The 15,943-nt window shown below is 31.1% G+C and overlaps 1 protein-coding gene across 1 annotated transcript; it reads right to left on the minus strand.

Moving 5' to 3' along the window:
• Positions 1 to 8,761: 8,761 nt before the first annotated feature.
• On the minus strand, positions 8,762 to 9,988 carry LOC142328382 (uncharacterized). The gene has a single exon (XM_075372089.1). The coding sequence runs from the start codon at positions 9,986 to 9,988 to the stop codon at positions 8,762 to 8,764; it is 1,227 nt and encodes a 408-aa protein (XP_075228204.1).
• Between the last annotated feature and the right edge of the window lie 5,955 nt (positions 9,989 to 15,943).

Genomic DNA, 15,943 nt, shown 5'->3' on the forward strand with positions numbered 1-15,943 from the left:
TTGCTGTTACTGTTACGTTTTGCTGCTACTATTATATTATCATCTTTATCATCTTTATTTAAAGAGGTAAGTGAAATAATATTTAAATGTAAAATTATTCGCTTAAATATAATTCTATTTCATATTTATTTAATAATTATTTTTCCAGCCAATATTTAAATGTAAAATAATTCTGTTCCAGTTTATGTATTTAAAATCAATTCTTGTACATCTAGTTCATAAAATTAAAATAAATAGTAATGCAACTGTTTTCTTTGCAGATTAAATAAAATTAATACTCTTGTTACTGTTACGTTTTGCTGCTACTATTATATTATCATCTTTATCGTCTTTATTTAAAGAGGTATGTGAAATAATATTTAAATGTAAAATTATTCGCTTAAATATAATTCTATTTCATATTTATTTAATAATTATTTTTCCAGCCAATATTTAAATGTAAAATAATTCTGTTCCAGTTTATGTATTTAAAATCAATTCTTGTACATCTAGTTCATAAAATTAAAATAAATAGTAATGCAACTGTTTTCTTTGCAGATTAAATAAAATTAATACTCTTGTTACTGTTACGTTTTGCTGCTACTATTATATTATCATCTTTATCATCTTTATTTAAAGAGGTAAGTGAAATAATATTTAAATGTAAAATTATTCGCTTAAATATAATTCTATTTCATATTTATTTAATAATTATTTTTCCAGCCAATATTTAAATGTAAAATAATTCTGTTCCAGTTTATGTATTTAAAATCAATTCTTGTACATCTAGTTCACAAAATTAAAATAAATAGTAATGCAACTGTTTTTTTTACTGATTAAATAAAATTACTTTGTTATCTTCATTTAAAGAGATAAATATAAAATAGTTTTTAAAAATGTGTTTACAAAAAAATGAATTTTTTGTTAAAAATATGTTTGACATTGATGAAGAGATTGATGAAAGTGAAGAAGAGGTTGATGAAAGCGACGTATGTAGTGATTGTGAAAATATTGGACATGAATGTAAAACTAAATGGTGTATAGTTCCATTTGAATCTTTAGCAGTAGGAGACTTATTTGATGTTTGCCAGCAATTGTTTCCCGACTATTTTGTAGATGTAGTAGGTGAAACAATAGATTCTGATGACGAAGAGGGAATAGAAGTTCCTACTGCAGTAGTAATAATAACAGAAAACCCGATACCATTTACAGCAATATATCATCCACTACATGGTGAGGGTTGGGATGGGATTGTATATTTTTAAAAAAATTCTAATTTAGTAATTCAATAATTAATTCATTTAATATAAATTTATGTTTTCAGAAATGTTATTTTGTTTAGAATCATTCCAAGATGAAGTAATAGCATTGTGTGATGAAAATTTAACATTGGATAGAGTATTTTTAAGTTTAATTAAAAAGCAATCACCATTTACTACAAAAATTAATTTGAACATTAATCAGAATTTAAACATAGAAAGTATAATTAATATTAAAAATTGGATAAGAGATCTTTGTTTAAAAAACGATTCATATTTTAGTGTAGCTACAAATGCTATTATTTATTTAAATGAGTTTTTATCAAAAGAAAAAATTGAAAGTGCGGAACTAAAGTTAATAGCTTGTGTGTGTTTATTTATTAGTTCAAAATATATTGAAGCGTATAATTATTTTTTAGTAAGTGATTTAATTAGTTTAACTTCTGGATTATATAATAAAAATGATATTTTTAATTATGAGATAAAAATTTTGAAATGTTTACAATGGAAAATTGCAATTGTTACTCCACATAGTTTTATACTTCAAATTGTGATTAGGAGTAAGATCATAAATCAGTACAGTATAAGAAATATTATGTATTTATCACATGCTATTATAAATGAATTGATATGCGTTGATTTTGATAATATTTTACCTAGCGAACTTGCTGCAGTATCTGTTTGCATTTCTCTTAGTTTTTGTATTTCTTCGAAAAATATTTTTAAGTTACTTATTGATGAGGTTGAACAAATTATAAATTCGAAAAATATACGAAATTTTATTTTAAAAACGTTAAATAATGAATTCATTTTTAAACAGATGAGTCGAGCAAGAAGAATTATTATATCTGATGAGGAAGAAGAAGAAGTACAATTAGTTAACAACGGTGAAATTTCAAACATCTTACGAGGTATGGAGGCTGTCGAACCTGCAGGAAATGAAGCTAGACCGGGTCCATCCGGTTTACAACATTCTTCAGCTGGTGGGTTGATTAATATGGAACCGGATGAACTTTCAATAACATTAATTGATATTATTATTCTATTTTATTCGTATGGTTTGATTTCTATCACCCTCTGGCAAGAAGCATTACGTAGGGCTGAAGAGAAAGTTATGGCGCATCCATCAATAAAAATAAAATCTATATTTCAGATTTTAAAAATTTATATACAAGGACTCAGAACTAGGGTAATGTTACCTCACGCATATGATGATAACCAAATGGGTATTTTAGATGTGTTACATAAAACATTACCCTGTAGTGAGATTCTTGTAGGGGCGAAAGGATTGAGTGATTCAGATAAGCCACAATTTTTAAAATCTGATGTAGATGAAATCTGGAATTACATGAAGGTTTGTAATAGAAAAAGGACAATTGAAGACGTTTTTAACGAAGAGGCCATCCCGCAACGTGAACCATTTACTTATTCACAATCAATTGAGATAAAATTAAATGACAAACAATTTTTAGCATGGACACCAGCAAAAAAAGGTAAATATTTGGTAAGGCTAGAGTTGTTTGAGACAGATGACATTGAAGGGTTATCGTTTAAGGATAGATACAAAAGAGTAAAAACTAAATTGGAGATGGTTATTAATGAAAATGATGAACGCTTCGAATTAATTAATGATATTATTTCGCTAGCATGTGATAATTTAAAAACTGAAAACGGGTATAAAAAAGTAGTTAGACCAGTTGCAAAGGTAAGTCCTATACAGCAAAAAAATTAAATGTTTACTTGATTAACTTTTTTGTTTAAATTTTTTTCGCAGGATTGAAACAGGAAAATGGACAATAAATATAAAAGAGTTAGGTTGGAAGCAGTTCAGCGTATGGGAGAGTTTACTCTAATTGAAAATGCATTTGCATGTAATCTTTTAACGTATTATTATAAAAATGATAATGATGTATGTTCGGATGTATGGTTAGCGTTGCAGAATGCTAGTGAACATATTGTTTTAATATTAACAGAATCATTAGCTCGTTATGGTTCTGTAAAATTTAATATATTGATAGAATTAACGTATAAAAAGCCAATGACAGGTGATATAAAAGATGTAGGATTTAAAACTAATAATTTTGACATATACAGTATAAATGATATAGATAATGCTATTCAGAACGCAACCGAACAGTTGCTTGAGGAGGAAGCTAGTTTTGAAGGAAAACAGAGTGGATGGACTCTTATTACTTTAGATGGAATATTAGTAAGAGTAAATAAATTTCGTCCTTTAAGAGGTTCATGTTATATTCCATTACCAAGTAAATTTCAACAAAAGCATGCAGTTATTAATATTAAGAATGAGGATGAATTTTGTTTTAAATGGTCTATTCTTTGTCGTTTTGTAAAAGGTACTCATCGTGAAAGAGTAGATATGCGATATAAGACTCTTTTAGATAAATTCGATTTTCACGGTATAACTTTTCCCACACCATTAGGCGAGATAAAAATTTTTGAAGAAAAAAATAATGTTTCTGTAAATGTATATTCATTTGATGAGAAAGGAATAATATTTCCAGTAAAAGTATGTTTACAAGAACGCAATGAACATTTTGATTTGCTACTTTTAACAAACAATGAAGTTTTTCATTATTGTTATATAACCAATTTTGAAAGATTGATTGGCTCCCAATTAACCAAGAATAACCATAGGATTACTATTTGCAAAAGATGTTTTACATTTTATAAAACCGATAAATATTCAACTATAAAAATGAATGAACATATAGAAAAATGTAAAGTAAATGCGCCAGCAAAAATTATTCTTCCTGAGGTTGATTGTAACGGTCTTCCTCCTATGTTAAAATTTAAAAATTTTCATCATATGTTTGCAGTACCAATTGTTTGTTATGCAGATTTTGAATGCATATTAAAACCTGTTTCAACATGCTATCCCAACAATGAAAAATCTTTTACTGTATCTACGGAACACCATATTCCAATGAGTTTCTGTTTGTATTTTGTTTCAAGTCCATCAGTTCCAGATTTTATACAAAATGTTCTACCTTCGACTCCTTTCTTATATAGAGGAAAAGATGCAACTAAAAAATTTATGATAGTGCTTAAAGATATTTGTTCAAGAATTGATAATTATTTAAAAATTAATAAAAAAATTATATTTACTGATGAAGATAAAATCGCATTCGATTCCGCACTTTCTTGTCAGATGTGTGAAATTAAATTCAGTTCGCAGGTAATTCCAGTTCGTGATCATTGCCATTTAACAGGTAAATATAGAGCTGCTCTTTGTAATAAATGTAATTTGCAAAGACGTAATCAAACATTTCTTCCTGTTTTTCTTCATAACAGCTCAAATTATGATTCGCATTTCATTGTTAAAGAATTAGGATATGATGAAAAAAGAATAAATTTAATTCCGAATACTACTGAGAAGTATATTTCATTTACAAAAACTATCGGTAACCAAATGTCTATTCGTTTCGTTGATTCAATCCGGTTTATGTCATTTAGTTTAGATTATTTAGTTAAAACATTACCCACTGAAAAGTTTTTTCATTTAAAAAAATCATTTAAACAAGATGAACTTCATCTTGTAACTCGAAAAGGAGTTTATCCTTATGAGTATACTAGCTCCTGGGAAGTTTTAGAAGATACTCAATTACCACCTAAAGAGAAATTTTATAGTTCGCTTACAGGAGAAAATATTGATGAAAATGATTATATTCATGCTAAAACTGTTTGGAGTCATTTCAATATAAAAAATTTAGGTGAATATAGTGATCTTTATTTAAAATGTGATGTTCTTCTTTTAGCTGATGTATTTGAAAATTTTCGTTTACTTTGTTTAAGAGAATATGGCTTAGATTGCGCATATTACTTTACACTTCCTGGTTTTTCATTTGATGCTATGCTTTATAAAACGCGAGTTTCACTTGAATTAATCACAGATTATGATATTTATTTGTTTTTAGAAAGGGGTATTAGAGGGGGAATATCAGTTTGTGTTAAAAAGTATGCGAAGGCAAACAATCCTTACATACCTGAAGAATATGATAATAAATTACCACACACATATTTAGCATATCTAGATGCCAATAACTTATACGGTTGGGCAATGAGCCAACATCTACCAAAACAAAGTTTTCGATGGGTTGAAAAAGAAATTCAACAATCAATAGCAGATAGTATATTATCGTTTAAAGATGATGGTATAATTGGTTTTATTTTTGAAGTTGACGTAGAGTATCCTGAATTTCTTCATAATACACACAGTGATCTTCCATTTCTTCCGATAAATGAAGTTCCCCCTTTTTCATCTCATACAAAATTAGTAACAACATTAAAAACTAAAAATAATTATATTTGTCATTATGTTAATTTAAAACAAGCTATTCGTAACGGACTTAGAGTAACTAAAGTACATAAAATACTGCAATTTATTCAATCTCCTTGGTTAAAAAGCTATATAAATTTAAATACTATAAATCGACAATCGGCAACAAATGATTTTGAAAAAGACTTATTTAAATTAATGAATAATGCGGTATTTGGGAAGTGTATGGAAAACGTTAGGAAACGTATTAATTTAGAATTGGTTTCATCAGAAAAAAGGTTGATGAAACTTATTGCGAAACCAACATTTAAAGATAGAATAATATATAATGAAAATCTTTGTGCAGTTCAGTGTACTAAAGAAAAAATAAAATTAGATAAACCTCTGTATGTGGGTCTATCAGTGTTAGAACTTAGTAAGACACTAATGTATAATTTTCATTATAATATAATGAAGAAAAAATATAGATCTAAGATTAATCTTCTTTATATGGATACCGATAGCTTTTTTTATGAAATAGAGACTCATGATTTTTACCAAGATTTACAAGATGAAAGTTTTATTGAGTATTTTGATACGTCTGATTTTCCTGTTTCACATCCTCTTTTTTCAATTAAAAATAAAAAAGTTTTAGGTAAATTTAAGGATGAATGTAACGGCATTCCTATAAAAGAATTTATCGGATTAAGAGCAAAATTATATACTTTTACAACTACAAAGGGGATTACGAAAAAAGCTAAAGGAATAAAAAAGAATGTAGTAAAAAACAAATTAAATATCAACCATTACAGAAACTGTTTATTGAAAGCAAGTGACGATAGCAAAGACCTTTATGTTCAAATGAAACTGATTCGATCAAAAAAACACTTAGTTGAAACTGTGACAGTAAACAAATTAGCATTAAGCAGTTATGATGATAAACGTGTTGCAGTTAATAACATATTAACTTTACCTTGGGGGCATGTTGATATTCCTTTAGAACTTAAACGTTTATTTAATCATTAAATTATTTTCAATTTTGTTTTTTCTTTTCAGTTAAAAATGTACAAAAAATCTTGTTATTATAGCATTAGAGTAACCAAACCGCTTTCATTAGTAGCATGTTCAACATTAAGTGTGGTTCAAGCAATAACTAGTGGCTTAATAGAGGTTACAGATGAATTAAGGCATTTATTTTTAATACTAGACGAAAATGAATTAGATTTTAAAGTTAATGTATACAGCAGGTTTAATTATAAGAATGTAATCGATCCGAATATATGTTATTATTGTTTACTAAATAATTTTTTCTCACTTACATATCTTTCAGTTAAAGAAATGGTTGATAACTATCTTTGTGTTCATTTGACTAAAAATTTAAATATTGATGATGAAGAAGAAAATTATATATTTTCTGTTTTAACAACAGAAACTCTCAATAACATTGTATCAATTTTAATTAATAAAAAACATAACAATTCCGTAAAGATTCACTTTCTTACAGAAAGATCGAATAAATGGTTTAGTTATTTATTTAGTAAACAATATAATTCTATATTATATAGTAAAAATTGGTAATTTTATCAATAATATTTTAAATAAATATTTATTGTTTTAATTAAATTAATGTATGTTTTATTTTATTATAATCAATATAAAATGTATTTAGTATTTTAATATATTCAATTAAAATATATTTATTATTTTATTATATTCAATTAAATTAATGTATGTTTTATTTTATTATAATCAATTAAAATGTATTTAATATTTTAAATAAATATTTATTGTTTCAATTAAATTAATGTATGTATTATTTTATTATATTAAATAAAGATGTATTTAGTATTTTATTATATTTAATAAAATGTATCCAGCATTTTTTTATAGTCAAAAGTAAATGTTTTGTAAAAATAAATAATTTTTCAAAGTTTATTTCAGTTTTTATTTTATTTCAACCTTTTTTATCATTAAAAACTAATTATAAAAAGGATAAAAGGTAGTTATTTTTATTAAAATAAGTTACAATACATTTTTCTGAATTAATTTATTAAATAAAATTTGATTACAAATTTCAATCAAAAATATAATTTTTACATGAACTTATCCATAATTCTTTCTTTATCCTAAATTCACACAATTCCTTTTAAACTTCTTTTTTAGGATAAACATGAAATTTACTGATAAATTCAGTGAACTGTTTTAAGATATTGTTACTGTAACATAGCAAACCAAAAAGCTCATGATCTTTAGTTCCAAATCTGATTACTTTTTGGAAGAATTCATTATACTCATAATAATTTCCATTCTTAAAAAAATAAAGTAGTCCGTTTAAATACATTCCAAAATCTTATTGTTTAGAGGAGAAGGGATAATTAAACCTAAAATAAAAACAACTATTTCTTTTTTAAGTTATTTATTGTTCTTTAATAATCAAAATACAAATACATATTTTATTTGATGTTAAATTTTAAATACATTTTTATTTCAAATTAAAATTTATTATTCTTCACTCCAGTCTTTTTCATCTTCAGGAAACAGTTGATGAATCTTGATGTCTGGATCTTGTTGCATGTAGTTGGGTAGATCCTCATAAATTTTAGGCGGAACATACCTTCCGTAAAGGTCGATAATAACCTGCTTAGGAAGGTGACGTAGAACGTTACGTCCGGGACTGTTTAAATAACACTCTTTTGCTTTTTCTATAGCATTTCCCACCGTTTCCAACATATAATAAAATTTACTTTGTTCACTCCACCACATGTGTAACCATATAGCCTTTTTCATAGCGCAATTATGTTTTTCACCAAAAGGGCATACTTTATTTATTGAAGAACCGAATAAATCGATCGGAGGACAATCGTAACCGTCAAGGTCTTTTATTATATTCCGTTTATTGTTTAGTATTTGTTCTAACACTTTTTTCTTTTCTTTGCACTTTACATATATAGTACACATTGGTGCTAAATTTTCAAAAATGGTTGATAACCTCAAGTGTTCAATAAAACCCGAATTCCAATGGAATCCGATTTGTTTCTGAAAGTTTTGTATTGCAACTCTTGTAGTTTGAGATGAAATATCATAGTAGTCAAAAGGTGGCTTGAATAGATATTGCTCGAATCGGAGCCCATCCAAAGAAATTAAAACTAATTCTTTAATGTAGACATCAGCGTTGGGTAAACGAAAAAAAGTAAAGTCTGATATAAAGACAGACATGTTGACTTTACCGACTAACAGACTAAACTGGTTAGGAAACGTTTTTGACTGTGCCAGTTAAAGGAGAATATTGCATTATGCAATCACTTATCATCAAACAATAGGCTGTTGTGTTGTCGGGAATGTTGGTAGAAGTTTGTATCTCGATTTTAATATCGACCGCGCCAGTTTTCAAAGTATCGTTTTGTTTTGAACAATCTATAAAGATTAATGGCATAGCATAGTACTTGAATGGGGTAATTAACGCAGCCGCTGAATTCCTGTTATAATAAGATCTATAGAAACTCTTAAACATTTCGTATAATATAATGTTATCTCCTTGAATGTGTTCATAAGGATAATATACTGAATTCAGATACAAGCGTATGTTATTAAGTGAAATGGTATCAAAATTCGAAGCTCTTTTTGTTGCGTCTCCTTTTCTCGATGTTTGAAATCCAATGATAACATAATGAGGTTTTTCCACCTGCGTTGTTGTTTTAACTGTCCAAATTACATCTTTACTGATAGGTAGAGTTGGGTATTCGTACAAGTTCCACTTTCGGAACATCATCAAAATCGGTTCATCCTTATCTACCAGTCTAAGAAGTGATAACCGTTTTTCATCCGATACGTTAACATATGGTATTTTCCAACTAATTTTCGTTATTGTGAAGGTAAATGTTTTTCCAGCTGGAACGACAACAGCATTATTATTAGTGGAAGCCCGAAGCAGAATGAGTTCCTGTTTAACGTTTAGCAGTATCTTATTATAATCTTCAAAAAAGCCCAAGAGCATCTTCAGCGGAAGTAATACCTTAAACTTTGCCGATTCACCATCGATATATACACCGTTGACCGGTTGGATATCTTCAACACCGTCCGATGACCAACCATGCATAAAAATTGAATCTTTTTCGAAGTTTCTCAGTGATAGAGCATTTTTCATCGTTGAAGTTATCCCCACATTTCTCACCCTATCCACCTCCTGTCCTGCAATTTCATAACGAATTTCATCGAAAAGAAACGCGCCAAAATTGTTGCATAGTTTTAGTGTTGAATCTGAAACTCCATTAGCATCACTATACGTTCCGTTGATGAGTAAATAACTTTCGCACGGAAGCGTGTATACATCCTGTTGCTGGACAGGAATTCTTATTTCATCACTATTATTAAATGTAGTTGATGCATAAGGATAGTGAGTATGAAATTCTTTACCCGTAATGCTTTCATCAAATACCGCGTTCGCAGTATCAACGTCTATTATCTGTCCGCTCATTGTTGTAATACTTTAAAACCTAAAGATTCCAAAAATCGTACGTTTTCTCGTGTTAGCCGTTTAAGCTTCGCAGGTTGACTAGTCGTTAACGGGACTATGGGAGGGAATTTATATTCTGCTTTATCAACGAAAATCAGCACCATCGTTTCTTCGTCTTAAATGCAGTCTCACCGTCACTTCTTCACCACCGAAACTTATCAGTTCTGAATTTTGATTATAAACGTGCACAGTTATATTCCGTATAGACTTGGTGTTGACCGGAAGATAAATGACACTGTGCGGTACTTCAATTATCTTATATCCCCGTCCAACTCTGGGATAGAATTCGTGAATGATATGACCTTCTTCTCCGCCTACAAATGAACCGCGGGCGATGTTACAACTTATACGTATTGCATTTACAGATGAAATACTAACAGGTTTCTGAGATGTATGCCAGAAGTTTGCTGGTAGGACCATTTCATCAAATCCCAAAAGAGTACGGATAGAATGTGGTTTTGTAAAATCTACTATTTCAGTACAAAATAAACGCGAGTGCATCGTCGTAGGTTCGATTAAGATTTTAATCAAACATTTTGCATCATTTTTATTGCGATTTCGTTGTTTACCTTTATCATTGTCAGTCGCGTTCGATTCATCGCAGTTGCCCATCCCATGTTTCAATTTAATTTTCAAATCATCAATCTCATACATCCCCGGCGGAAGCTTTATCGATTTACTGCCATGGTAACCGTAATAAAACATATTATTTTTTTCTTTTTCTACATTTTGAATGTTATTATATGACATAAAATCAATCAGGCCGATTTCCCACGCGGCATCGCCGAGTTCTATCGGAGGGAAAAAATCTGCAGACAGTATAGAAGATTTTCCGTTTAGGCAGAACATATCAGAAACTTTAAACATAGATGCCCGCAAACAACTGAATTAAAATCCTGCCTGCGATCTAAATTATACTGGATGTTGACTTTCTCTTTGTTGGATTTAAGATATTGGACTAGCTCTTTAGGTGGCTGTAAATTACCGTAACTGTCAAAATAAAACACGTTCGCGTTACGTTTTTTATAACAAACCCAATGCGTACCCGGATTGAGGACACTGTCCAAGTTCACTATTCCCGATTCGAATTTATTTATTCTAGCTGGTAAAGTATCGCGCATGAAAACACCTCTGAAGTGGGGTAAATTAATTTTTCGCGCAAACCGTATTAACTCCACATCTGATAAAGGATGAATGGGGAGTTTGCGTAGTAAATTTAATGCTTTTTTCTGCCTTGACGACGACGACGACGACGACGACTGCGACCTGCAGACCGGCGTTTTTTTACGCCGCATCCGGTTTTAGATCGGTACGGTTCAAGATAAGCACCTTTCCCCTTTTTTCTTATAGTTTTTTTTCGCACACCTCTGACTGAAGCTTTCTTCAATCTTCCGCCGAATTTACTCTTTATTTTCATAGCGTTTGTTACAGCCCACGCAGCAGCCTTCTCTGCAATGCTGGAATCGGGCGCGGATACCCTTTGCCAAGCTCTTTCCGCTAACTCTTTATCAGCTTGTGCTCTTCGCCGAGAATCGTTGTAGATACTATACGCTATATCATGCGCCTTACAAGCTTTATCGAGTGGATTTATACCAAGATCGCCTCTTTCCAATCTTTGTTTTAGTTTTGTTCCGGGTCCGCAATATTGGTAACCGGGTATGTGAGCCTCGAAAGGAAGAAGATCTACAGCCCGATTGAGAACTGTTCCTACTACGTTACGTGCAATACCGAAAGTTTTACCCGGTAGACTTTCGATCGAACTTATCAATCCGTTTCCTGTTTTACAACTAACGTTACACTTGTTCGTGCTCTTCATTTTATCCCCAACTAAAAGTCTTCGGTCAATGCATCCGTATTTAAATCAGATTCTTTTTCAGTTTGAGTTACCGCATCTTTCTGAACCTCGCTTTTCAATCGAGAAATACTTTCCTCTAATCGCTGACGAACAATGGGGTCATTAGTATTTTTACTTCTTAAAGGATTTTCTATTTCTTTTCCTATCATATTTTCTATTTTAGCGATGATCTCATCGAATTTCTGTTGAATAAGGAACCGTACATATCTCATGGTCACCAAATCGTTTTCATCATCTGGATGAGCGGCGTTTTTGGCACGAGCTCCTTTGAAATCTACCACTTTAAAATGTGTTTGTTCTTCACACGCTAAAAAATCGTGATCAGAGGCATATTGCTCGATTAAATATATGCAATCGTCCATGTTAACAGCATCATCATAATATTCCGCTGATGCTAGATTGCAAATCTTTTTTTCGCGGGCGTCGATATCACCCTCTTCAGTAATCCCAAACGGGATTCTTGAACCAAATTCTGTCTGTCCTAACCTGTTGACTGGCATGATCTCAAATGACTTGCTTACAGTGCGCCTTCTCCTTTTATTAGTCCTCGTTCTTTTAATTCCTCGACTATCGATACAATTTCATTATCATGTGCGGTATTACCTGCCTTTTTTGACGCGATCAATAGTTTTAGCCTCTCACAGATTTCGTTAGGATCATCAAAATAAACGTAATCGACTTTATGGTTTTCATTCAAAGTCATTGCAGATGGTACTAAACCTTCACCTCGTTTTTTCGAGGTGAACGGTGGAAAAAGCTTGCTTATTACTTCCACATACTTAAATCCCGAATTAGTCTTTACCCGTTCCAGAGCGGAATTATTTCTTCTGTGCGCATTTGTTGCGATTAAAATTTTCCTATATTCTTCCAAATCTTCTTCAGTGAATAACTTCGGTTTTTTCCAGAAAAGTAATTCGAACAAACCTCGGCTTGCAGGATACTTCACTTCTCTTATCAGGATGTTACTTTCCTTATCGAAATCGATTAATGAATCTCCAATCTTCAGTTCGTTTCCTTCAAAATGAACACCGTAAACGTTATCCATGTTGTTTTCTACATCTCTGATGGCGTCAAGCATAAATTCCTGCGCTAACCCTTCTCGCATGCTTGTCTTGAGAGACATGCTCATTTGCATTTTCCCTTCGGGTGTATTCAACATTTGTACTATGCTGGGTTGAGATTCATAAGTCTCTTCTTGTTCGATCCTAGGTGACTGTTCGGTTTCTTCGGCTTTTTCAGCTCGATGGTGAGCCGAATAAGAAAGAAATCTTTTAGCCTTTTGTCGACGTCTCATACCGGTCATTTCATCATCTACCCTATCAGATGGTTGAGCTAGCTGAAAAGGAAATGGACTAGAAGTATCCATCTTATTATGTAATTTTGCAGTCGACCTTTTTATTTCAGATTCTGGTTCATCATTTGCTAAAGAACGTTTACTATGTTTCATCCTATCTTCTTCAGTTAATTGATCGAATATAGAACCCATATCAAACCTCTTTTCAAAATCTCGGTAATCTCGCTCCTCTTTTTCACGCAACTCTTCAGCTGAGATTTTCGGTAGTGAACGTTCTTTTGAATCTATTTCTTTTTTTATCCGTTTTCCCATTTCTCTCTCTTCAGAACCGAACTGTTCTGCTATCTTAATCAGAGGTTCAGTAAGCGGTTTGAAATCTTGTTGAAGTCTTAAATCGGACTCGAATCTTCCTCTTACCAATTCGCCATGTTTTCTTTTAATACTCCTGCGGATCTCCGCGATCTCCGCGGTGACACGCTCACGATCCTCCATAGTAGACATTTATGTTTAATCTGACTGCATGCACTCACTATCTTTCTTTAAGTATGTTGAAGTATTTAAAGTTGATTCATAAGCGCGCACGTTAGCCTGTAGGCTTTTTTAGGCTTTTTCATAAGCGCGCACGTTAGCCTGTAGGCTTTTTTAGGCTTTTTCATAAGCGTGCACGCTAGCCTGTAGGCTTTTTTAGGCTTTTTCATAAGCGCGCACGTTAGCCTGTAGGCTTTTTTAGGCTTTTTCATAAGCGTGCACGCTAGCCTGTAGGCTTTTTTAGGCTTTTTCATAAGCGCGCACGTTAGCCTGTAGGCTTTTTTAGGCTTTTTCATAAGCGTGCACGCTAGCCTGTAGGCTTTTTTAGGCTTTTTCATAAGCGCGCACGTTAGCCTGTAGGCTTTTTTAGGCTTTTTCATAAGCGCGCACGTTAGCCTGTAGGCTTTTTTAGGCTTTTTTAGGCTTTTTCAGGCTCTTTTCAAGCTCTCTTTCGCGTTTTTGTATGCTTTTTTCAGGCTTTCCGATAAAGATGTCAAAATTAAATCTGTACCGTCCTTTATCAAAATCTCTCTCCTTATCAATTACTAAAAATCCATTTTTTATCCGGTTCCAAGCCTCATTACATATTTCTTTAAACTTTTCAAATGATATATCCGGTGTAACATGATCATGATATATATGTCTCAGGTTTCTTTCATCCTGTCGAAACACCATGAGAAAATTCGCATTGTCTCGGACCAATTGTTTAGGAATTTTACTATATGTTTGACTCATATAAAACACATCAATGTTATTATGCCGTCCCATAGTAAAATATTTTGTTATGTTATTTTGTTTTTCGCATATTACATCATCGAATATCATTATAGAATTCGGTTCCGTTTCTTCCGGTGCCACAATAACATCGTTATCACTATAAGGATAGTAACCTATCCCTTCAACATCAGTCAACAAACTTTTTAAAAATAAGTATTTAGGCTGGTACAATGATTTAGAAAAAACATATATGTTACTGAACCTTAACCCGCTAGGGTCAAATAAAAGATTGAAAACTGCATTCGTCTTACCAGAATTTGAAGGACCTACAACCAAGCATCTGATATTATCTGGAAGAAGAGGACTATGTCTTTTTATAGAATTTAAATCAGATACCTCACCTATTAAACGGTCAAAATTAATTACTGTTAGCTTCCGATCTTGTTCTTCAGCATCCATCTCTGCTACTGAATAAATTACATAAGTGTAATTTATTTTATTAAATCCTTTTTATCTATCCACGAGTCCTCCTTCTTATCAAATCCCAACCAGCGAACTAATAATTTATCACCGCGTTTTTTTAATACTTTTTCAACCAAATAAACATTGCCGTACTTGGTTTTACTAAGTTCTTCCGTATAGAAACTTCCTTTTAACACTTCCCCTTTCCCATCTTTAAGAATGTACGTTATAGGTTGTGTTTGTTTTATCTTGAAAATTGTAAAAACTTCATTAGTCCAATTCGGAAGATATCCTTTCGCAAATATCTTTTTATACTTACTTATCCTTACCTGATCACCAACATTAAATTTAATCGTGGTCGTATGCTGATGACGTTTTTTTGCAACCTTTAATATATTTAACAACACTTCGCGTTCGTTTTTATAAGAAACATCTTTAGGTTTAAAACCAGTAGTTCTATGCACCCTATTGTTATATTTTTCAATTATTTCATCCAATATACTTACCCATCGGTAATCACCCTGTTCGGTAAATTTACGCCACATATTAGTCTTGAGAGTTCTATTGAACCGCTCCACTATTGATGCCTTTTTATCGGAAAAAGTTGAATAATGATTTATATTGAATTTTAGTAATAACGATCTCAATTTTGAATTAAACCATTCTTTTCCATCATCGGTTTGAAAATGCCTCATTTTATGTTTATGAAATATGGGTTTAAGGACCATTACAACTTCATCTGCGTTTTTACTCTTCAATGGAAAAGCAAAAGCAAATTTTGAAAAACAATTTATAATTGTGAGAATATATTTATATCCCCTATTAAATCTTGAGTATTGTATCATCTCTACTAAGTCTGCTTGGTACAAATCGTCTATACCCTTAAGTTCAACAGACCTTGTCAAAAAATTTCTGCGAGCTTGCTTGTGAAGCTCTCTTGCTATCCCTTGTTTAACACTCATCATTTTATTATAAACTAAATTTAAATTGGATGTTTTTAACTTATATATTTAAGGTGAAAAATAAGGATAAAATAATAAAATTCTTTTCAATTTATAAA

This window comes from Lycorma delicatula, chromosome 7 (assembly GCF_047948215.1).
Source record: "Lycorma delicatula isolate Av1 chromosome 7, ASM4794821v1, whole genome shotgun sequence".
Lineage (NCBI taxonomy): Eukaryota > Metazoa > Arthropoda > Insecta > Hemiptera > Fulgoridae > Lycorma > Lycorma delicatula.

Bases quoted from the DNA above. Each gene is read 5' to 3' on its own strand.
- LOC142328382 (XM_075372089.1), bottom strand. From the start codon at position 9,988: ATGAGCGGACAGATAATAGACGTTGATACTGCGAACGCGGTATTTGAT.